This window comes from Strix uralensis, chromosome 16 (assembly GCF_047716275.1).
Source record: "Strix uralensis isolate ZFMK-TIS-50842 chromosome 16, bStrUra1, whole genome shotgun sequence".
NCBI lineage: Eukaryota > Metazoa > Chordata > Aves > Strigiformes > Strigidae > Strix > Strix uralensis.
In genome coordinates this window covers 16,941,983-16,966,169 of record NC_133987.1, presented here as the reverse complement: position 1 = coordinate 16,966,169, position 24,187 = coordinate 16,941,983, and the positions used below count along the sequence as shown (strand labels likewise).

Genomic DNA, 24,187 nt, shown 5'->3' with positions numbered 1-24,187 from the left:
TTCAGTATAATTTGTGCTACCTGCTACTTGTGCTCAGCATAAGGAAGCCCATAAATACTGAACCTTTACCGAAATATCTGAACATTTTACACTGAATATCAAACGCCCAATAAGTATTCAAAGAACTTTTCAAGACTGTTATTCAAATATCTAGCGTTTCTATACGAATCAGAAAATGGACCTTGTTTGTTGTAAAATAAAAAGCAGTGATGCAGAAGATATCTAGTACTTATATGTACATTTAAAGTAATTACAGCAAATTTTAAATTAAAACAATAAAGCCAATTAAGAATGAAAGACAAATAGCACAAATTTACAGCAAGATCTGACTCCTACTCTTACTGTGAACCATCATGTACACACAAAACCAGTCAACTCAAGGGAAGAGGCACCTGACCTATAAACATCTGATCCAACCAAGTCACCTAAACCTGTAACAGTGGGACATGCAAAGATACTGAACTTCTGAGTCACGGAAACATCTGAAACATTCATATTTGCTTCAGCATAAAATCACCCTAAAAAAATGCTGGATAAAATCTGATTGCAACAGAACGTCAACACATATACACACACAACTGAAGGGATTTCCTTAGTTAAAAGTCTTTTGCCAAAAGCCAATAGCAAAGATGAAGCTGCTCCTCTTAAGAGGGCAAGTGATTCTTTAATGCCTCCAAATGCAGGCTCCTCCCTAAAAAGAAAAAAACTAGATACAAGGGCTACTGGTTTTTCTTTTTGCCAACACAAAGCAAGTTTCCCAAATACGTTGGAATATGCACCAAATGAAAGAGTATCAAGCCAAGAACTATGTGGAGAAGTCAAAACCCTGTGTGATAAAGCAAGTGTGCCAGCACGCTCTTCAGTTAGGGAACAAAAATTCCAAATATTTTTCCATTATGAAAACTGCAAGTACATATTTGCAAAACACAAATATGTTTAGGTGCTTTTCAATACTCACTTTGCCATCCCCCTTTGGATTTAAGTAAACAACATAATGTCCGCCATGGTTATCTCCACTGTGTACTAGAACTGCATGAAGAATGTAATTCGCAGGATCTTTAGGATCTGTTTTTTGCAAAAATTCATCTAGTGGCAACTGTTCAGGAAACTCAAACCTGGTTTTGAAAAGGATTAAGACAATTGTATTTGTAGTTAAGACAGACACATGCTATTATGTAGGACCATCAGTACTTACAAAAATCAGTAGTTACAAAAATTGAACAAGTTACCATTACAATGCCATTTCTATCCGGGATATACTGCATACAGCAGCAGATTTTATACTGGTTTAATATGGAATAAAAACAATCTTCATAAGCACCTCTGAAAAAGTATGTTCAGTAACAAGGGTAAGAGCACTTTAACTGAAATAGTGCTGGTTTTGGATTCACTGTGTCAAGGGAGAAGCTCAAACCCTGTTATTTTCTAGTACACCAATACAGCTTTTCTAGCACAGGTACCACTGGACTGGAACATTATTTTGAAATGTCTTTCAGCTGCTGCAGTCTCACCTTCTTGGTGAGACTGAAAGCGTTGCAATACAGATTTAGTTTACAACCAACAACGTATCTCCTTGAGAAATTATCAGCCTAAACTTACAGTGAGTGGGCATGGAAATAGATGAAGGGAAAGCAGAGGACCTACTTATTTATCCTACTTACTCTTGTGACAGCCTATGGGAATGTACCAACTTTCCACACACAGCTCAAAGCATTTGAAAGATGCTTTCACTTCTTTCATATCCAAAACAACAGCTACAAATTACTATTTAAGTATTCAATCTGTCATTCAGAACCTTAACATTCTTTTGGGAACCTCCACCACGTGTGACTGCACGCACCTTGCTCTTGAAGATGAATCAAAAATAGGATTCTGGTAAATTATTTTTGGTAAAATACATTCACAGGTCCCAATTATACAATACATTAAAAAACCCTTAAAAAACCTTACCTATCATTTATTTTGATGTTTTGGTCAGTCTGAGGATCATACATGAATCTCATGAGCTGTAGGTGTAATACTGGTGGCAATGTTAGGAACTTCACACCTTTCTCTGCCTCCTAGACATTTTAAAGGAAATAGAGGGTTGAAATTGCAAGATTTTAGTAACTCAAAAATACTTGTTTGCTGCAGACACTCTTCCTATGGACTTTTATTTTATAGGTTTGACAACACAATGTGCAGAAAAGAATGGTTCAACACTTGGGTGGAAATTAACTATCTTAATGCTGCACCAACCTTCCCATGAGCTACCCCAATAACACTCACAAGAACTCAGTTCATTTAAATTTAGGCCATTCATACAAACACATGTGAACACTTCGCTGCATTAAGAGCAAGTTACCTGTATAATTAAAATGAAAAGAGAATATGGAGGCGAAAACTCCTCTTTGATCAATTAAGAATTTCATGTTCATTGTATCCTGCCAAGAAATATTTGGCTACCATGCTGTACCTTCCTAAGAACAGCTAAAGAATATATAGAACAGCACTGACAAAACCTGGTATATATGGAAGCTGCAGAAGTAAGCTTTAGTAAAACAACATTTTTTATAAAGGACTTCAGCTTCCTACAGTGGGTGCAGCTAAGTGCAGCTGAAAAGCTCAGAAAAATGTGCACGCACATAAATGTTTAAAATTCCATGGGTTCATTTGGTGTTCTTGTTGATGATACAAAAAGTGACCTCTCTAAAGCTACTTTTAGAGCTATGCTGCTTTTTTACTAGACAAATAGAAGGACTACTCAGAGGAAGAACTCAGTCTTGAGATCAGCAGAGAAGTTAACCATTCTAGTCACTAAGAACTTATAGGTACAAAAGCAAAACTCACTGCTAATTAGATTGTTTTAAAGCCCAAGCTCCATTTTAAGAAACCTAGCAGAAGTTAAGAGGAGCTATGTAAAAGCTTGTCTAAGGAGAAAAATCACCAAAATCAGTTGATACAACCTAGAATGGGTTTTGCAACATTTTTTGCTACCATAACTTTGTTAAGCTATTCTATCAAGGACAGAAGAATAAAATTTAAATCCAAATTTAAAAAATTAAAAATACCTGCAAGCCATGTTCTCCTGCATCGTACTTGTTATCACCATCCAACTGTTCCACTGCAACGTAGTCAATGAAGGACTCAAAAACTAAATGAAAAATGATTGAGAAATTGTAGGGAAGGAGGGAAAAAAAAAAATGTAAGTGTACTCTAGCCTGGGGGCTTAACAATGTAATAATTAAATAACACATTAAGACATGATAGCTAGTGTTTGAATAATTCTGTTTTTTTAAAAAAAAATTATATTGCTTAACAATGTCAAGAAATGCATCAAATTGTAGGAGCATACGTAAGAATATCAACAGATTTCAAAATCACATAGTTACAACTGTCTGCCAAATCTCCTATTTTCACTTTGAAACTGTGAAGTATCAAACTAGATGACTCTCTTTGCTGGACTCTCAGATGTCCTTTTTTGTGTCTTGTGTGCCAAGTACTTGGTAAAGTGATGATAAGGGACCACTGTTATGCTGCTCTGATTAGCTCATTCTTTTTATTTGCTTACTATTACAGTCAGGTCCAGTAAAAGTCTATTTTCTCCAAGTTCATCTTCATATATAAATTATAACCTACTATGACAGCACTACTGTTATCACCATGGCACAGTATGCACTTTTACGACACTAGGAAAACTCCTAAAATTCACCAAGTTTTATGAAAAGGTATTGGTGAGAACATTAGGGAGGAAGGAGCAGGGAAGGAAAATGGGAGAAGGGAAAAAAGGTAACGTAAGCAAAAACATTTTCTGCAGAAAATGTTTTCCATGAGGTGTCTTAAAGCAAGGATATTTCTAAGTGCTGAGCACCAACGAACCCATGTGAAATCAACAGGCACTAAAGATGCTGAACACGTTGACGTATTTGATTGCTGCATATCACAATATATCACTTACTGTTTTTCTTTCCCTTTATACTTAGCTGGATGTCGTAATAATCTTCTATTCGTTCAGAACGATAGTCTACGTGTTTGCATTGGATGTAAGACTGTAAACAAAAAACAAAACCACAGACTTTCAATGTATACAAGTAACAGAGTTGGGTTTTTTTTAAACCAATTAAATACATACCACCATCTTCCCTCTGAACAATTTAGGAATAGTGCCTTCTACACATGTGCCTTTCATTTTATTTTCCACGTTATCAAGCAGCTGAAAGAAAAATCAGTTTTTACATAGGATAAACTTGCAGTTTTTGAATTTATTCATCACACACAGATGACTACTTCAATTGATTAAACTCTTAAGTTACTTGCATAAAAAAAGAAATGTTAGTCTATTCATACTAGCATCTCCTTTCTCGTTCTTTAAATCCTCCTCTTCCCCCTAAACACTGCACTGAGGACTACTCCAACCACATTCCTTTGAGTCTGGAAAACTTCACAAATGTAACGATGCATTTGCATCTTCAAAACTGCATTTCTCTCCATGGCTATATAAGGACCACTAGCATACGTTCCATTTATTTTCAGCCTTCCCTATCCTTTACAAATTCCTCACCCACAAAAGGCCACAATCAATCCCATTCTTAAAAAAGAGAAATAAATCAAGGCAAAAAATCTGTGTCTTAGAGACCTAATTTAAACTAAACAGTGGCAGTATTACTAGGTTTTTTTACTATATTTTATATACACAATATCAAGAGACAACATTATGCATCACAGATCTGTAAGAAACAGTAAAAACATACCACTCGACATAATTCCTGGACATCATGTTGCATGAAGCTGTCTAAAGTTTCCCACCTTTGTAAGGCAAATTGATAAAAAATTACTGTATTATAAAGAAAACTTAAAGCTCAAAAGACATTTCTGTAATTTCTTTGCAGAGAAAGAATTTAATACATAGCAAGACTTAAAGACTCTGAGATTTGGTTCTGGCTGATGCACAGGTTTTTTTAGTTCTATAGCATTTACTTGGCAGGAAGAAGGGGCACTGAACTTGTGGGACATTTTGGCAGCCGTTCTGTGCCCACCTGCCTGCTCTCTCTGGGGATCTGGAGATGGGGACTGGGAAGGCAGCTGGTGCCAGCCAAAGAGGCCAGGGCCAGGCTGCTGCTGCTAGCAGAATTCTACTTCCAGTCTACAACATAGTCTCAGTTCACGTCAAAAAAACCTCTTAAGAAAAGGCCTGGGAGCAATTCAATGCTGTCAGAATAGTTTCCACAGCATGCTTCTAGATGCCTCTCTTCTGAGGGCCCTTCAGGTGCAGTCAAGTAGCATTCAGGGATTATTTCAGCACATGAAAGGAAATAAACGGATTTATAGGAAATAGTGGCTCCTTTGTGCTCATGTAAACAGTTAATCCTGGGCACCCAGTAACTCCAAGGATGCAAAGAGGCATTCAGCTTCCTGAACTGTCCATGTGCAAACACACTTGTGTGAAATGAAGGGTGAGAGCAACAGCCTCTAAACACCTCATAGCCAACGTGGCACACTGCAACAAGGGTGTTCAGCACTACTGCCTTAAATAAAAACAGAAGCATAAAGTGGTTTTAGTTTCAGCATGAAACACTTTATCCTATGAACTCTTTAACATTAACTCAGGAAGGCTTTTTAAGTCCCTGACAACATTTTTTGCAATAGTCCTCGCTCCTAACCATACAAAATAAGCTATGTTTACTGTAGGCTCCCGCTTCAGCATGAGGTTCAAGCCCGGCCCTTGAAGCCACAAGCACAGGAGTGATCAGGAGCAATACTAACTTTATCTTCTCCTCCCACTCTCTTCTCAGTGACTCACCGCCACTGTCACACGGCAGCATACTACTCCCAAAAGTGTGCCAAAACAACTGTGTGGGGGTCCACACTTAAACAAGCTGAATGAAGTGACCTGTTGGGTAATTAAGAACAGAAAATAACCTCCTGACTCCCTAGGCTTTAAACACCAGCCAGCTTAAAGGACAAAAATCAAAGAAAAAGGTTACATACTAATATTAGGATAAAAAAGGGCTCCTTCAGACAATAGAATCACTTTCTACTGAAAGAAGCCAAACTTTCTTAGAAACTCACAGTACCTAGTAAAAAGTTATGCTCTACACAGCATATAGGTAGGTCTCACAAGGTCAGAAACCCCTCTCTGATTTAATAGGGGAGGAAAAGACCAAATCTTCAAACATATTTAAAAATTCTTTCCCAAGAACGAAGGCAGGCATGAACACATTTTTTTAAACATTGCTCTCAGATACAAAATCAAGCATCTGCAACACCCTCGGGAAAGGTCCCTTCACGCTACTAAAGACGACACAGTTGGGATCTTAACTCAAGATGAAATATTTACTTTCCAGTATAACAGGACAGCAGGAGCCCTGATAAACTAAACATACAGTGTGCTAGTAGGAAGAGGGTATGATCAGATAAACACACAACACTGATGTTACCGATTTCATTTTAAAATTCCCAAAAAAGGTGAAAAGGAAAGGTTACTAAGATGCAAGGTTACAAAGAGTCTTAGCAGGACAGAGCACCACCACAAGCTTTTGCAGAAGATGCAGGAGGGACATTAGGACAGCTACATGAAAAGGATGATACAAACTTCTTAACCTATTTTTAAATGAAAAAATGCTTGTCGATATTACCACAAAAGACTAGTCTACAAATACAGTGAGACAAAGTACTGCGAAATACAATCTTTTAGAACAGTTTTTGATAAAGTCCTACTCCGTGCTTACACAACATGCAAAGAGAAGGCTTGTAAAGGTTACGCTAATCTTAATCTTCTATCCTAGGCTTGTGCTCAACTAAAACACCAAGCTAGTTAAAAATAAAAATTAAAAAAATCAACACTCTCAATGCAGCTACATTGTATAATTCTGTGTCTAGATACTCCAGATTTAAAATTACAGCCAGTAACACCACCTCACAGGAAGTACCACTAGACTGGGAAAAATACCAGGCAGTGAACTGGATACTGGACAAAAATGAAAATTAAAAGCAAGCCTTTTTGTAGATGTTTTAGGGAGGAAAAGAGGGTGCTAGAATTACTTTCTGTATGTGCTCCAACACCCTTACTTCATGCAACAGTTACTCCTTTTAAGCATTAAATCACAGAACAGAATACGGCATTAAATGCTTCTAAATTGTGCATAGGCAAAAATACGTGCATCTTTGATATGTCATAAGAAAAATGTTACAACAGTCACCAGTGCAGGACTAACAATATGAAAATGGAAGTTACTGCTATTTCTCTAAATTTAAAATAGATTTAAATTTCAACATAGACATTAACAATACATAAACAGCAATGTTGCAACATATTTTGTCCTGAATTTTGCTTAAGTTAAATGCATCACACAATTTTCCGGTAACATGTAAATTATAACCCTGCTACTAATAGCTGTGTTTGACTGCGTACTGCGCTCCCCTCCCCCAAAAATCTGACTTTTGGATCAGCTGTCTTTAGTACTGACTATAAATAAAAACCTATGAAGTAAACTAAGATAAGTTAGCAATTAACATAATGCTATATTAACACTTCTCTGCACATCTCTAAAAATAGCCTGATTTAAAGAAAGCCTTTTTAAAGAAAAGCTTTATGAAGCCTGTAATAGCTCAATAAACAGTCCATATTTCTGAAACTTACCCAAAAGATTTTGTTAACTTTTTAGTTCCAACTGGTTTGTCACTATGTTGCAGCTCATAAAACACTCTTTGCAATGCTAAAGGAACACTTTTGGATGAATCATCTCCTTCTGTGGGCATCATGTACACAGCCTGAAAAAGCATTTAGTTCAATTAGTATCTAAGGAAAAGCTTATTGCTCATATTGTTTAATGCATTCTTTCCTCTTCAGTGACTTCCTTCATATAACTCCATTTAATCATCACTCCAAAATAGTCTGAAAAAAATCTCATACTGTAGTGTAAAAACATTGTCTGGAATGACTCTTTGAGCACAATGGTTAGAAAGATGTGAGCAACAGATTCCATTCATGGTTATTTTATCTAAATAGTTCCCTTATTCCACCCTAGAAAAGTAAATGCACTAGAGCAGTCAACAACTTCAAACAACTCATGATGCCTGGTATGTCTACATAATCATCACGGTAGGACCAGATACACCGATCAATACCATAAGCTTTTGAAAATAACTCAGTTCTGTGCTGTAGCTTGGCTATCTGTGAATAACAACAACAAACCAACCACATGAAGCCATAAAGTGCAACAAGCGAACAAAACCAGAAATGGTCCACATGGAGAAGGATGCCACAGAAAGCTTTGAGATTCCCCGATATGTTCATTCCTACTTAACGTCATCACTGTCCAGCAAATAAACAGCTTAACAATTCAATTCACTGATTATACTGATCTGGGAAGGATTGAGAACAAAGAAATTACAGAAATAGACCAAACAGGGATTAGGAGACTTCAATAGGCACTGAAATGAGATTTACTTTTTAAAAAGTGTGCACCAATATATCTAGGGAAAAGCAACAGCAAAGAAAAGGTATTTACAGGGAGATGCTCATTTAGAAAGCATGAACGTAAGAAGAAAACACAGACCACTCTGGAAGGATATTATGTAACGACACATGAAAAAATAAAGACTCCAACATTAAGTAGTATACAACAAAATAACCTGTTAAGAAACAGAAAAACTGCCACCTGAATTTTTGCCTGTGAAACAACAGGGAATGATACATTTCTGAAAGTGAAGCGCTGAACTGGATCTCAGTAGTTCTCACTCAGTTTCTGCATCAGCCTATATTTCAGAGGTGTCCAGCACCTCTACCTTACCCTGTACTTCAGTTCCCTATACACAGAGCAAGGTTGGTATTTCCAGTACATAGCTGAATTGTTGGGGAAACACATTCACTGTATGAAAGCTCAGTACAGAGGTGATGGGGATCAGATGAGACAGACATTAAAGACAAAGCTGATACAAAAACAACACAAGGGAATGACAAAAAAGAAAGGAAGAAAGAAAAAAGGCAAAAAAGTTCTTAAGAAGTTGGCTGGCCAGTTTCTTATTCCAATTCTGAATATCCACAAAATTTTTCAAAAGTACAGCAACATAAATACTTAGAAGAGTAATATAATAAGAAACTATCAGCAGAATACCTACAGTAATAAGATGAAATAAAAAGAAGTATTTTACTGAAATATTGGCAGTTTCATAAAGAAAGCAAATCCCTTAGACAGAAAAACACTGGTTAATTATGCAACTGTAAAGCAATATCATAGTTCACATGACTCTTAAATTTTAAATTTAATTTCCAAAATGTAACAGTAAACAGATCATCTAAAGCAGAATCGCCACTGAACACAGGTAACCTCCAAATTTTATGTTTCTACTTAGTTGCAAGCTACATAATTATAGTAGTACTTACACATATCGAAGGGAGAACATGAACAAAAATTAGCTGAAATTTATCATCAACTTTTTGAAGGACAGCCAAAAGAACTCTTACTTCGTTAGGGTAATTTTAAGAACAACAGCCAGGCCTTACCCTAATGGCAACAAAAAATGTCTTCCTTTGTTCTTCTTTAATTTCAAAATCTGCTTAAACGACTTTTAAATTTCATAAATTGAAGAAAATAGCATCTTCAATTTTATCATCTGCAACAAGTTTTAACTGCTGAAACTCAGTAATAGTTCATGCCGTGATTTTGCCAATCCATCAGGCTAACTACCTGGCTAGCCTGGAAAAATTAAGAGAACAAAAAATAGTATTTTCTCATGTAGTTGCACCAGCAACATTTCTAATAAACTCTAAACTCTTAAAGCAGTGCTTAGCTTATAGTGATTTAGTCTGGAAGAGAACTCTGTAGGTTCTGAGCTCTGTTCCTGCACACAGAGGTGCCAAGTTCAAAGCTGGGTCCAGGTGCTCAGGGTCATATCCAGTTGAGTTCTGAGTATTTCCAGGAATGGAGATCCCACAACCTCTCCACACATCCTGTTGTAAAGCTGGACCACCCTGATTATGAAAAATTATTTCCTAAGATCAGAACATACAATTTCAAAACAATTCTAATAAGCTAATAAAGAAAATTATTTTCAGTTGCTTCTCTATTTTTATTATCCGAATGCAGGGTTACAGTTAACCATGCTGATCTGGGCAAATTCCAATTCAAATATGCATAGCTAAAATTATACCTTTGATTTTACAAGCAAAGTTATTTTTTGCTTTAAAATATGAACATCAAAACAAGTCAGCATCTTGCAGTTAACTTAACCTTTCCCTGCCCCCGGTTTATGAACCCTTTTATGAGCTGGTCTTCACTGCCTAAAGGTAGAAACAGGAAACAGTTGAATGACCAAGTCTCAAATCTTCCAAATCTCTATAATCAGCCCCTAATTAATTGTTTTAACACCTTATAAATACTTTTTAAAAACCAAATACGTAGTAAGTTACTTGCTATGTTTAAACAAATAAAAATACGAAAATCAAGTAATGAAAAAATTCCAATGTAGCCAGTGCTGATACATTTTCATAAAATAAATATTGAAATGCTAAATATTCTTCATAACAAACCAAGATGATACTACAGCAGGCTAAAAGTCAACCTAAGGGTTGACTCTTCCATCAAAAAGGTATAAATAGGAGTTCAGAATACCTTGATAATTAATCAAAATCAGATCATTTGCACTTAGTTCCTATTTGGTTTCCCCATATACCATCTGGACAATTACTTCTATTCCTATCTCTCTCAAGTAATATTAAAACAATCATTTACAATTTACTTATAATTCCTACATTCCAGCTGCCACTGAATAAAACCACCAGTTTTATTTCTTCTGAAACTCTAAATGTGCTACTACAAACTAAACATTTAACACACAGCCTTTCTTTGGGTCTTTAGGCTGTTTCTATGTAAGTAGTATCGAAGTCCATTGTGCAAAGCTTAAATGTTTCTTCAAGCTAAAACAAACCACTTTTCAAATACAATTCTCTACAAACATTTATTCTTGTGCCTTGCCCTCCCAAACTCTGAAAGCCTGACCTCAAGAGGAAGGAGTGAGCCATTCTGATCCATCTGAAAAAGCAGAATCTCTAACTTTAAGACCTAAGAAGTTCCCTCAAGAAATGAACACAAAAGAGTGACAAGGACATATATAGGCAACGGCTACAAGCAACATACACAAAGATATGAGAAAAATGTTAGATATTCACATGGTAAAAAAAATGCTACAGATAAGCTTGAACACACTGCTTAAAGTCAAGACAATTACTTGAAGAAGGTAAGAAAATGCTGTGTATGAAATTCCAAGGAAAGGTAAAATATATTGGATAACTTGAGGAGAGCCAGATCAGGGAGAAACATACTGAAGCAGTATTTATGATTTTGGTATAATATAAACATTCCGCAATGTTCTTATGAATTGTAGGGAATGTTTCAAGGGAACCAGCAAAGAGTTTTAAAACGGACTGGATGCAGCCACAAGTACTGACTGGCTGGAGGTGCTAATGACAGACCTGCAAAGACTCAAGTTACATGGTCCAAGACCAAACCTGGACCCATTTGGGAAGTCACCACTGTCCCTTGCCTAGGTGGACTATACTTAAGCATGCATTTACCAGACACAAACAGACAAAGATATGCTCTGAAGAGAAAGTTCCTTTGCTTTATTCCCTACCACTGAAGTTACCTGGTTGCCAATAAAGAAAGGTCTAATTTCAAATGCCCAAGAACCTCCCATCTGTTGTCTGGAAACTGAGCAAAGAAGAAAGGACCTCTCCATCAATCCTCACCCACGCTTCAGCAGTCTGACTTGCCATAGGTACATGCTTGCCTTTGCCATTGTTCACTGCTTTCCCAGCTCTACTCCTGACAGCAGCTTCTCTGTTAACAAAGCTCTAAATAACGGCAATAGAAATCATTATTCCTTCTAGGTAAGGAGGATTAACAGAAATTATGGAATTGGTGATAAGCAAACTGAGGATACTACACATTTTATTTTACTAGGTTTTAAAAGGAACAAGTTTGCTCAAAGTGAAAACAAAACTGTTGCAGAAATTCATTTTTTCAGACAACTACTGATTCTTCCTTATCTGTAATAATGGCAAATGAGTATTAAAACTGTCTAAAACTACAGCTGTAGTCTGTTCTCTTTGTAGGAGCTCTGAAAACTTGAGGAATGACCAAAGAATTGGGCATTTTAGCTGATGTCCAGTAACATTTCCATAAAGGAAGCTGAAGTTACCAGCTAGTAAATCAAGCTTTCTCATACGGTCACTATCCAGATATTAACACTCCCTAAAAGCTGGTATTTATTTGGGGGTTGGGGGAGAAGTGCAGGGGAATGCCTGAAAAGATTAGTTCAGTTGAAACAAATCTGTATCACAAAAAGAATTTCATCTTCACAGAACAAGATTACTTCACGGTACATATTGATTTATTGACTACAAGACAGTCTTGAAAGGAACTACTCAATTGGATTAGATGTAGCTATTATAAAAACACATTTTTCTTTCAAGAGCAACGTGAAGTTGTCCAAAAATGTAAAATGCACAAACATTATGAGGGCTGAACAAAAAGAACAGACATTATAATGAATGATAAACTGAATGAGTAGATTATACCTCTTGCAAAAAATGAAACAGGTGCATCATGTAAAACAAGTCAAGTATTTCTTTCTTGTACATGGCATTGGTAAGATCTCAGTTACAGTTACTAGAGTTTGATGTGCTATTTTTTGCAATGCTTCAGAGTAAGCAGCACATTGCAAAAGAGAAAAAACAAATCCCAACTGGGACACAGGCCACAGTGATATAAATAATGATAAGATGCTGGAAAATCTAAGACAGTAGAAAGAAGGTACATTAAAAAGGGATATTTTGGAGAAAAGAAAGCTTAATGGAAATGTAACAACTAGTGTACACAAGAGAAAGCATAAGTCAGAACAGTTCATTTTCACTAAGAGATACAGTAAGTGCAGGAATGCACAAAAGGATAAATTAGGATCACTAGGACATTCCAATAAATTAAATGGTGCAGTTACATTTTTTCCCAAGTATATCCCCTCTTCCAGACAGCCACCTCCAATATCAAGTCATCATTTATGTTTTTATTCGATTAAGGCTACTGCACTGGTTTAAAATGATACATTATCTAGTATATTTGATCCTGGGTTTGGATGAGATATTTATTAAGCTGATATTTAAAGCAGTTCTTCCTTCCAGCAAAGAAATAATACCTACAGTAAATAAAAAACATGAATGAAGCAAATACAGCATTGTTTAAACTACTGAAATTATAACATGTTCCATCACTACAAAGATGCTAACAATAACAACAGAAAATTCAACTGCATAATATAAATTAAAGAGATGGAACAAATGAACTACAAAGGCCATACACATTTTGTCTTTTTACCCTGTTTATGGGCTAAGAAGTCATAACTGACTTCTTTATTTTAACTATTTCAAGATAGGGAAATTACTTCCATCTCTCACCTGTAGTCATCCTCCCCCCCACCCCCCCAATTCATAGCAACATCAAGACATAATACAGTCTAACAAACACCCCCTAAGCTCAGGTCTTCACCAGGTACTGTCTGCTTGCACAAAACCCAAAAGCTTATGTTCAAACCATAAAAGGAAGCTTCCTGCATTCAGCTTCAAGTAAGCTGTGCATCACCATGTTAAGTCACAACTTCTCTAAAAGGATGGAGGAGGTAAAAGGAACATACAGCTCTGTTTTGAAGCATTTATACATATAATATATTGGATATTTCAATTAGCAATCTCATTTTCTTTCACACGTGAATTACCTTTCGTAGCTGATTTGTGAAAAATAAAGTCTGTAACAAACTGTTCATGTAACAAGTTGCTCCCTGGTTCTTTAAGCCAACATATCCTGTGTGCTTCTTTGAATCCCACCTATAAAACAGTTAGTGGTTAAAATCAAGATAGTTCTGTTTTAACTATAATAAAGAGTATTTGTTCTAAGGTAGCGCTGCTGGTGTTTATCAGCTGCTCTTCATGGTTACTTAAGGTTCAAATAAACTACACTACTGCCTGTCAGTAACAACAGTCTTTGCAATTAAATGCTTTGTGATTTTGTTAGGTTTTCTTCTTAAAGATGTTCTATATGGCAGAAAAATTATGTATTATGAAAGTCTACTGGAATCCAGAGCTGTACTTCTAAGGACAAGTCTGCATTTCAGTACAACCACTTTGTTTACAAGTGACATGAAGTAGAACAACTCAGATGAGGCAGTTTTTAAACTGTAAACCAAGGCAAGTTAGACAGCAGAGCCACCTGACTGTGTCTGCAACCATTATCAGCTGCAAGATCAGAAACGTTGAGGTTAGATTTGCAGAGGTGTTAAATCACAAATCAATTCATACAGAAATTAAAGTTTCACAGAATTACGCTGACTAATGCAAATGGAAATTTAACCTATACAAAAATCTCTACGTGAGCGATGAAAAATATTGCCATGTGAGGACTAATCAATTAAAGGTGACAAAGTGAGAATGTCTAATGAGAGGTACAAATGTCAATTAACACAAAATCTTGAACAATCTCAAGCAACATAAAAATATTAGAATTAAGAACTTTATTTTTACACAAAGATACTTACGCCACTCCATGTGGAGCATCTGCTTGAACATAGACTTCAAAAGTAACTTTGTCCTCTTCTATAAAGCCTTTTTCAGGATCAGTAACTTCCTGTAAAACAGGAGTAACACATGAACATGAAAACTGGAGCTTGCAACATGACTCTAGTGAAGCATCCAGTTAAACATCACTTTCTAATGCCCAAGCCTGAGCTATCGGTAATAAAAAACTGAAGAAGAAAAATTGAAGTACACTAAGACAGACGGTTTTCAGCTTAATAAACCTTAATTCTTTTTTGATGTCTTAATACAGGAAACTTGTTCCTGGCTTTTAAGATTTTGCAGCAGTACTTCCATTTTCTGTGGTAATCAAAGGCTCTGCTTCTTCTGGACAATATTCCAGAAAGATGAAAAATGACGGGCCCAACCTTTGAAAATGCTTAAAAAGCTGTCCTAACTCAAGATAAGCCTTAGTACTATTATTACGGCATTAAATAACTGTACACATATACAAAGAACATGGGGAAATGCAAGAAAATCTGTGTTGCTTCAGAATGACATTGACCATCACACAGCCAAAACAAAAACCAAGCATTCAGATATGCAGAAAAAAATAATGAGGGAATATTTAAATCACAACATAAGTAGAAGCAAACTACAATACTTAAGTGCAAGACTTTATAAAAAATTGAAGAAGAATCTACAGCAATGACAGAAAAAAAATAACTGCCTGGGAAAAAAATCTTTTCTATAGGTATCTCAGTGTTCACAAGTGCAAGTTCAAAACTGCTCCTATCTAGTAATAACTAATACATGTCCAATTACTTACACTCCAGGCCATGAAGTTGGAAAAGCCCCAGTCATTTTCCTTATGAAAGAACAAGTGACTAATACGACGACTGAATGACTTTTCATCATCCTTGTAGTTTATTATCTTGAGAACTGCTTGTGCATGACAAGACCATGACCTATAAATACAGAAGAAACATTTGAAACTCATTCAAAACCAAGCTTTTTATAATCATTAAAATAATTTTTTTGTTAGGGATTTTTGGTACACTACTTCTACATATAGGATTTTTTTTTTCCCCTTATTAAATGTTCAGATTTGGTTAATTGTTATTGAGGGCATGAATCCCTGGGGCTTTCTGAAGCCACATTATGAATGTGAAGCCCTAAGAAAATCTCCATTTCAGCAAGAGTGTTGTTAAGAAAGTACTGTCAGGCAATTGCAGGTAACAGTGGTTTAAGAAGGTAACTGCTCTCTGAGGTGAGCTATTTCTAATCTACTTCAATGCAGATGGATAAGCCAACTCAGACTTTGGCTAAAGGAAAGGAAGCGGCGGTTCCACCCTCCCTCCCACAAGATAAACTCCCCAACACTCTAATTTTCTCAGCAGCACTTCTTTACGACCATTCCTGTTCAAATTCATCCCACTTGTGCAAGAAAATTGGACTGATTATTAGTTCAGACAAGGTCTTGTCATTGACCCACGCAGTGGCATTACTGCTTGCTTAGGTTCACCAGCTGCACCTTGGTTGATACTTCTGAAGATCCCATTATCCTTTTTCTGTGACTACTTGCATATGAATCACCTCTCCTGTGACTAGTTAATAGACTTACACCTTTCTTCTTTACCTTATGCACTGATCACTCACCTTTTAAATTACAAACATGACAGAAAAGAGCAACTTCTTATTTAGAGAGAACTACAATGTTGTCTGAGATTGGTGCAAGAATGGAGTTACCCTACTGGAAAGGACACCCATGCGGGGTCTGCACTCTAGCTGAATAAGCTGCAGTAATGTCCCAGAAATTTGTAATTATCTTTTTATATTTCCATATTATTTATAAAAGTGGTCAAAGATAGACAATTTTGATTCGCACTCGGGACTCCAAGAACACGTACATGTTCGTATCTGTCTTGATGAGCGATGAACTCTATTCAAGGAGATGACTACCTCATGCATGGCTCTGCCTCAATTGCTAGCAGTTACCTACTCACATGCTTTACAAGGCAGGATTTATAGCTCAGCAGAGAAGCTCCAGTACCACTTCCATGTGAAATAAACCCAGAACTTTTCCCATGCCAAGAAAACTGTCAGTCAAAGACTTCCCCCCAGTTATCAAGCAGAAATATATCTAAATTCTACCACAAACTTGTAGCTACTCAAGCTCTTATACTTTGGCATTTAGAAAGGAGGGGAAAAAGCAGACTCAAAACCTTACAAGAATTCTTTCCTCTTGCAGAAAGATAGGTAAAATTATTTTTTTTATAAGTCTGTATTACTTGCAATACAGATTAACTACTATCAAATGAGGACTTGTACAACGATTAAAAGGATCTTACGTGGAATCAGATTCAGCATTGCACTGAAGGAAGAATCCTACACTTTTTTGGTGTGGTCTGTCTGGGTAGAGTCGTGGCATAACCATGATCTTCCATGGCAAATTCCGTACGAAGCAGGGAGGACTGAGAACTGACTCACTCAATCTGTTGAAGCGTTCAACTGTAAACTGAAATGTTGCTTCTGATCGCCAACTTGTATCTGTAACACACACAAAATTATCTGAAAAACCCAATGTTCTTCACGCCAAAACATCATTTTCAAAAATCATGCAACATGAGCATGTTTTATGTAGTGGGATATTGGAAGCAACCCAAAAAAAACCCCAAACCCTGAGAGGCACTGAACTCCTTAGCAACTGAAGTTTCAATTTTTTCATTTTGAAAAACATTGCAACACCATTCAGGGAAACAGAGCACTGAAAGGCATTCCTTTCGTACACTATTTTCTTAAGTAATTCTTTAGCACTAGAATTTGCTGCCACTCAAGTTTCTTCTAAAGCAGCGGGTACAGCAAGACAGAGACATCAAATCCTTTACAACATAAATCACAGCCCACTCTAACTCTTCTTGTTGTGTAGTGTCTTCACAGCCCAGTTTAAGTTAGCTCCTTGCATGAAGGCAGACGTGCAAAGGATTTTCACAATCTGTTCAACTGCCCTCTTGATACCAGCCACCACTTAGTTGCTTTCTGCCTGCAACAGTATCTTTTCAAAACAGATGAACCCCATTGGTTGTTTGGTGGGCTTTTTAAAAATCTCATACCAGTTTGCTGAGAGTAGGGTGCTGTATTCTTTGTGCTATGTGAAAATTTTAGAGATTTTTAGTGGTCTAGAACAAAGTTAAATGAGACACTATTTTTTAAGTAGCTTATTTTGACACACACAATTAAACTAATTTTGCCTTCTTCCCACACCCTCAGTTCTCCATATACCACAATCTGTTCTGCTTCTGTTGTACACAGCTATAACAGGGTGCTGGAGACTGCGACAGCTTCAGGAAGGCACAAGGCTGGGCTCTATTGTGACATGCCTCACTTTGCATACAGGGAGGAGAAACCTGCAACTTATCCCAACCATTTTACAGGGTAGGGATGAAGTACAGAGTATGCACAAGACACTCCCTTTCTTCTCTGTGGTTCAACCTAACACCTGTGTAACATGGGAAGATTAGCTACTGGGGGTAAGGAGGTTCAAGTAGCATCCAGGGCAGCAGACAGCACCCACGGCCAGACCGCTATTCTCTCACCACCCACGGTGATGCACAGCTGGAGCAGATACGTCACACATGCAGGGACACCCGGAACGAAAAGCACTGAGGTACAATGACACCAAGACAGAAATCGGATCATGAAATTCTGTGACAGTGTGCACAGTATACAACAGAGGTATTATTTCTGTAAATGCAAAGCAGCTGTTCACTCAGAAAGCTTTGCATGGCACAGCAGACAGTGTTGAATGATTTTTTTAAAAAACAGGTGAGCCCTGGTTGCTACGTTACTTAAAAAATGAAACCCTCTTGATTACATGCAACCGTATAAAGATTATACCCTTCAATACAGAACAGTACTACAGCAGAAACCAGCTTCCTCTCTCCTCTATACCTGCAATGACCTTTGCATTACCCTGTGCTATCAGCTTCCTCAGTAATGGAAGAGTTCAAAGGATTATTTCCTCCTCTTTTCCCTACATGTAAGTGTAGCTAACCAGTAGTCAATCACCTACTTAAGAACCGTCCCCTACCCATTTTACCTACTCACTGCCTGCTGACAGCCTAGAGAGCTGGTCTTCTGTGACCAAGACCCAGACAGGCTGTGGCCACAGGAGCCGTATGCTCTCAAACTTGATACGCAGGCAGAACAAAAATATCTGTAACAGTTAACAATTTAAAAATCAGTCTTGCATCACATGTATCTCAAACCAGCTCAAGAACATCCCTCTATTCACAATCAAGATCAGTACTTCTGGGCTTAGTCTACACTTCTGAAAAATGAGCCGACCAAGTTTGCTTTCTGCCTCCTTTGATGCAGCTTTCAGAGCACTTCAGTACAAGGATGCAGCAGCGCTGCTACGGTGTCAGCTAAAAAAGGCAGCCCACGCAGCATCTGCAGATGCTTCAGAGAAAGTTTGCCTGTATTTCTTGATTTCTTTTCAGGAAAGCCTGTGCATGAGAGCTCACCAGAGAAAGGTACTCTTCTCAGTAAAATATCTGAGCAATCACTAGTAACTACTCCACGAAAATGCAGCCTCATAACATAGGTCAACCCTAAAATAGAAGTTTCTTTAAAAAATACAAAGCACAACCCCCTGAAGTAACAGCCTTCCTTTCTTTCCAGAAAGCCCATATTTTTAGCAAGTGTAATCAATTAAAACATGGAATTATATTAAAAAATGAAGTTTAAATAGTGCGATGAGCACATAAACAAACCCATTTTTCACCATCACAAACATGTCCACCAATTTCCAATAAAGGACTGCAATTGGCAGCAGAATAATTTAGTAGTGACTGGCAAGTGAGACTTCTATAAATCCCATATCCCAAATATGACATATGATCCCCAACACAAGGTAAAAAGAACAGACCCAGCTGACAATGCCTAGTGAAGTTATATGCATTGGATTATATCTGCTACATGGAAAAAAGTTTTTTCACCGATGAGATGAATGTCAGATTTAACACCTCAATAAGACAAAGATCATTCAAATCAGAGATCCAAATACAGAACATGATCCATTTTAAGACTGAAGTACATATTTAAGCATTTATACCTTTGCGAAAAGCAGATTTCTTTATTCTCTTAGTAAATGTTGCTACCTTTAAAGTACACTGAGGTTATTAAAATATTCTGAACCTGAATTATTAATGGAGAAACTGGCTGAATATTCTATGAATATTTTAATAATGATCCAAATGCAGCATGCAATACTAGCATATGGCTAAGACTGATGCTTCTGAAAGCCTCCAAGCCTCTGCAATTCTTCACAGAAATGAGACTTCAGTAGGTAATTGCAAAGCTGTGAGTTTATGTTTAGCTAGGGACCTTCTGTTTGAACTTTAACTTCTAAGAGAATTTACTCTATGTGCTGTTTCGAATACTGATGCACTTGCAAACAAATTTGATCAGAACCTTGTTTTTATTATTTTCTACTTTATTTGCGGAAGCTGCTATTCCAGCTTACAAAGCTTGGTTCATTAAGTCATTCTCTGTACAAAGCATAGCACATTTCTTCAGTTGATTCTTTTTAATTGCCAAGACATACACAGCAACAGGTTCTAGTCAAACTGCCTAGGAGAACACAACCTTATCTGAAAGTCCTGTTGGTGGCCCAGTGCTGCCCCGTTACTATTCATCACAATGCCTGTGCTTAGTTGCCTAGCAAAAGGGATGACTGCTGCACTTTTTTCCAATCTTATCAGTCTTTTTTTTTTTTGTGCTAAGCAGGAAGAACAAAATCACCTCAAAAGTTTCTTGAACTCTAAGTCACCAGAAAGCTGGTTTCTATGATCCAACTGGACGCATCAACTTTTTATCCTACTCTTCACCTCTTTCACAGCAACCATTACACTCATTAAGATTTTCACTGAAGAGGTATCTAAATTCTCTTCATGCATTCTTTATCAGCTCAGATTGATCCCACTTGCTATGAATAACAGCAATGGAAAACAGAACATGTTTATCTGAGAGGCCAATGCCTCCCTCCATTTTTTTCCTATCCTGGGAATCTCCAAGCTGTCCATTAGACATGTGCATCATGCTGCAAACCAGGATAGCAAGAGAACAAACAGCAAGACAGCAATTGCACTGATGTGTCAATAATGCAACAGCAAGCAACTAATCCGATTTACAGGACTTGGAAAAGAGGCATCATCCACTTACATGATGCAAGTCTTCAGGAATGTTTTTGCAATTATAATATTTTGCAATAACACTATTTTCTATCTGTGTCAATGCAGGGCTATAACAGCACCAAGATGTAGCCAGACACTCCTTATTCAAATATGATAATAAGGAACTATTAGAATATTGCTTAATAATCACATTTTAACTCTAGAAGATGTCCCACAGCAGAGCAGACCAAAGCTTCTGACTGTGCCCAAAGTCCAGAGACATGAGTACCAACATGAACAAAGAAGCTTTCACAAGCCTTTTGACAAATACTTTCAGATCCTTCTTTTCCCTACCGCGACACCTTCATATCCAGTTCTCTGAGAAGAGTCGAATATTTGATAAACGACAGAAACTGTTTTACAGTAGTCTTCTGGTTAAAAAGTCAACGTTATTCTGAATGCAGAGGTGTACATCTGATTATTTGCCATCCTCAATAAGGTCTGGGTTTCTTCAGCTGCTTCCGCAGCTTGAGTCCTTTTTGCTTAATTTGTGCAAGCAGATCAGACCAACTTCTGGACAAATTTTTTGTACTAATTGACCAATGTGTTATCTACTCGCTGTAGTGAGAGCAAACACTATCAGGCTTTCTACCTATAAATATCATTACTGAGAACAGAAATTCAACAGAGCTGTCCTTATGAGTCTGTGTCAATCCACGTGATCTTCTCTTGCCATCCTCCAAACAGCATGTCCCAACACAGACATTTAAATTCTTTTGTAACAGGTAACTTGATTTTGATAAAAACAGACTTCCCTATTTCAGTCTCAGCTAGTTACTCTGAGCAAGATATCAAAGCCCTCTGAATGAGATCAGGTAATCAGAGCAAAAAAATTCAGAGGCTAAGCAGACCTCATTTTTACTTTATTGCGAGAATCTGATCATAGGAAACTTTCTTTGCCAATGATACAGAGGCAATTCAACCATGAGGTGCTTTTGTCCTGAATTTAAACCATATTCTCTTCATGGAACATTACTATTTTCTATCAGTATTCTATTATATGTTCCTTGAATACATGAAAGTAAGCACTTTTTTGACCTTCAACCTCAAACTCTGACTTTTCTCAAACAAAAATCACTCAACATTTTGCACAAATCTAAATAAATGTTTAAGCCTAGTCCTGAATGTACTCTCACAAGACAGCGTGAAATAAGGAATCAGAGGGGAACAAATCTCACTCCTCCTTCCCATTCAATTTTATTTAGTTCTTCAAAATAAGCAGTCCCCCGTACATCCTTCCCTAAGAAATACAATTGTATCTTTTCCTCATGAAACATAACAGACTTAAGTGAATTACAAACTTATTTTCTTTAAATAAGCCCAGACACATCTACTTGAAAATTATTTGATCTTCTGTAACAGAAGAAACTGTACACCCTTATTTTCATTTAATAGATCAACAAAAAGATTTCAAAACACATGTCCTCTTTCGATAACAGGATATCAACACATACTTTTTCCTTTGCATTTGCAAGTAAAAGGGCATGGGGTGGGGTGAGGGGGTGGGGGGGTGTTGTGTGTGGAAATGTTCCTCAACAGAACAGTTCCCACTGACTTGCCATACAAAGGCAAACTGATCACAGCTGCCACCTGACAAGAGAGTAGGACAGATAAGGACTCTAAATGTCCTGAAGGAATTGCATAACTGACAAAATTACTATTCAGCAAAGCACCAGCTGCAGTACTTTTAAAGGGACGTACCACAAAATTTAACAATGGACAGTATCACTTTCAGCAATTTTTAAATGAGTACCTAGAAAGAGTAAGAGAAAAAAAAATCCCAAGCCCTTGGATGCCTAATCCTATTGTATAGGTCTGTTAAAAGGATGCCTGTACAGAAAACCAGCAGTCGAAACTACAGAGGGTTTCATTTTTTTAATGAGCTGCAGTTCAGAGGACACACGTTAAGACACGGACCATTTTGTCCTCAAAAATCATAAAAATAAAGAAGCCAACAAACCACATTTTTATCAAATATTTTCTTACCATCTTCCATGTCTTCTTCAGTGTTGTTATGTCCGTCAGCCATTGCTACATTCCCATTAATGACAGGATTTTGAGTAATTCTTGGAGGATCATCTGTATCTCCAGCTAACACAGGAAAAAAAAAAAAGTAACCAGCTATATTAACATTGCTGTCTCAGGCAGTGCTTATGAGACACACAAATGGCACACTTGTGTGCAAAACAGTATCAAATTATAGCACAATAATTGTATTGGTATGTGTCTAACTGTAAAATTCCTCAAACAGATGAGTACTTATGGATGAAGCAAAAAGTCCGCATTAATACAGAATACAAATATGAAGACCATAAACTGATTCTTAAGTTTCCAAATATCCTTATAGTCAGCATCTCATAATCAAGTCTCATTAAATAAAAATGAACTTTTAAATTACTTTCTGGATTCCACATTTTTACACAGATACAAGCTTCTAATAGCAGACTTTTTAAATTAATAATTTACCTTAAGACTTCTTCAGTGTTACTGCTTTTTCAAGAAAACCTAAACATTTAATCAAATGTAATGGTAAGATTTAAATCTTACTTGGGAAAAATTGGAAAGGAAATCTTTTACGATCTCACGAACATTTTAGAGGTAGCATTTTCCAGTTTCTAGCCATCAGTTCTATTAAGCTTTGCTACAGTAACTGTTTAACATATGTAAGCACCTCTAAAACAAGAGATACAAAACAACTCCATGAATTGGAACCCCACTATTTTAAAGATGCATTGCTTTGATTGAACAAGCATCTTCCTGACTTATCCAACAACTGAGCAACGCCTCCTTCCATTGCTTGCACATCTATGATTACATGGAAGAGGACATAATCTTGAATAAACTCTTTGTATCGTCAAGACATAAAACCTATAACCCCTTGCAACCATCTCAAGGCCAAGCACTACTTAAGAGACACTCTTTAAAGTTTCTCTTTGCTGTACCAGCCCTGCTATTAACTTGTGTGTTCTACTACACCACAGACACCCCAAAGTCACTGATTTCTGCAGCTGAGAACCAACTGCGTGGGCAGGCAGGGCAGCGGGCAGGCAGGGCAGCGGGCAGGCAGGGCAGCGGGCAGGCAGGGCAGCGGGCAGGCAGGGCAGCGGGCAGGCAGGGCAGCGGGCAGGCAGGGCAGCGGGCAGGCAGGGCAGCGGGCAGGCAGGGCAGCGGGCAGGCAGGGCAGCGGGCAGGCAGGGCAGCGGGCAGGCAGGGCAGCGGGCAGGCAGGGCAGCGGGCAGGCAGGGCAGCGGGCAGGCAGGGCAGCGGGCAGGCAGGGCAGCGGGCAGGCAGGGCAGCGGGCAGGCAGGGCAGCGGGCAGGCAGGGCAGCGGGCAGGCAGGGCAGCGGGCAGGCAGGGCAGCGGGCAGGCAGGGCAGCGGGCAGGCAGGGCAGCGGGCAGGCAGGGCAGC

The 24,187-nt window shown here is 37.7% G+C and overlaps 1 protein-coding gene across 1 annotated transcript in view; it reads right to left on the bottom strand.

Moving 5' to 3' along the window:
* Positions 1-24,187, bottom strand: part of USP7 (ubiquitin specific peptidase 7) — a 74,166-nt gene that overhangs the window by 19,076 nt on the left and 30,903 nt on the right. The window contains exons 2-13 of the mRNA XM_074886579.1: positions 22,765-22,869; positions 16,894-17,092; positions 15,372-15,510; positions 14,566-14,654; positions 13,750-13,858; positions 7,619-7,749; positions 4,731-4,785; positions 4,112-4,192; positions 3,938-4,028; positions 3,051-3,133; positions 1,951-2,060; positions 959-1,115 (exon numbers count right to left, since the gene is read on the bottom strand). Coding sequence (XP_074742680.1) covers positions 959-1,115; positions 1,951-2,060; positions 3,051-3,133; positions 3,938-4,028; positions 4,112-4,192; positions 4,731-4,785; positions 7,619-7,749; positions 13,750-13,858; positions 14,566-14,654; positions 15,372-15,510; positions 16,894-17,092; positions 22,765-22,869 — 1,349 coding nt within the window. The remainder of the gene's footprint in view (positions 1-958; positions 1,116-1,950; positions 2,061-3,050; positions 3,134-3,937; positions 4,029-4,111; positions 4,193-4,730; positions 4,786-7,618; positions 7,750-13,749; positions 13,859-14,565; positions 14,655-15,371; positions 15,511-16,893; positions 17,093-22,764; positions 22,870-24,187) is intronic.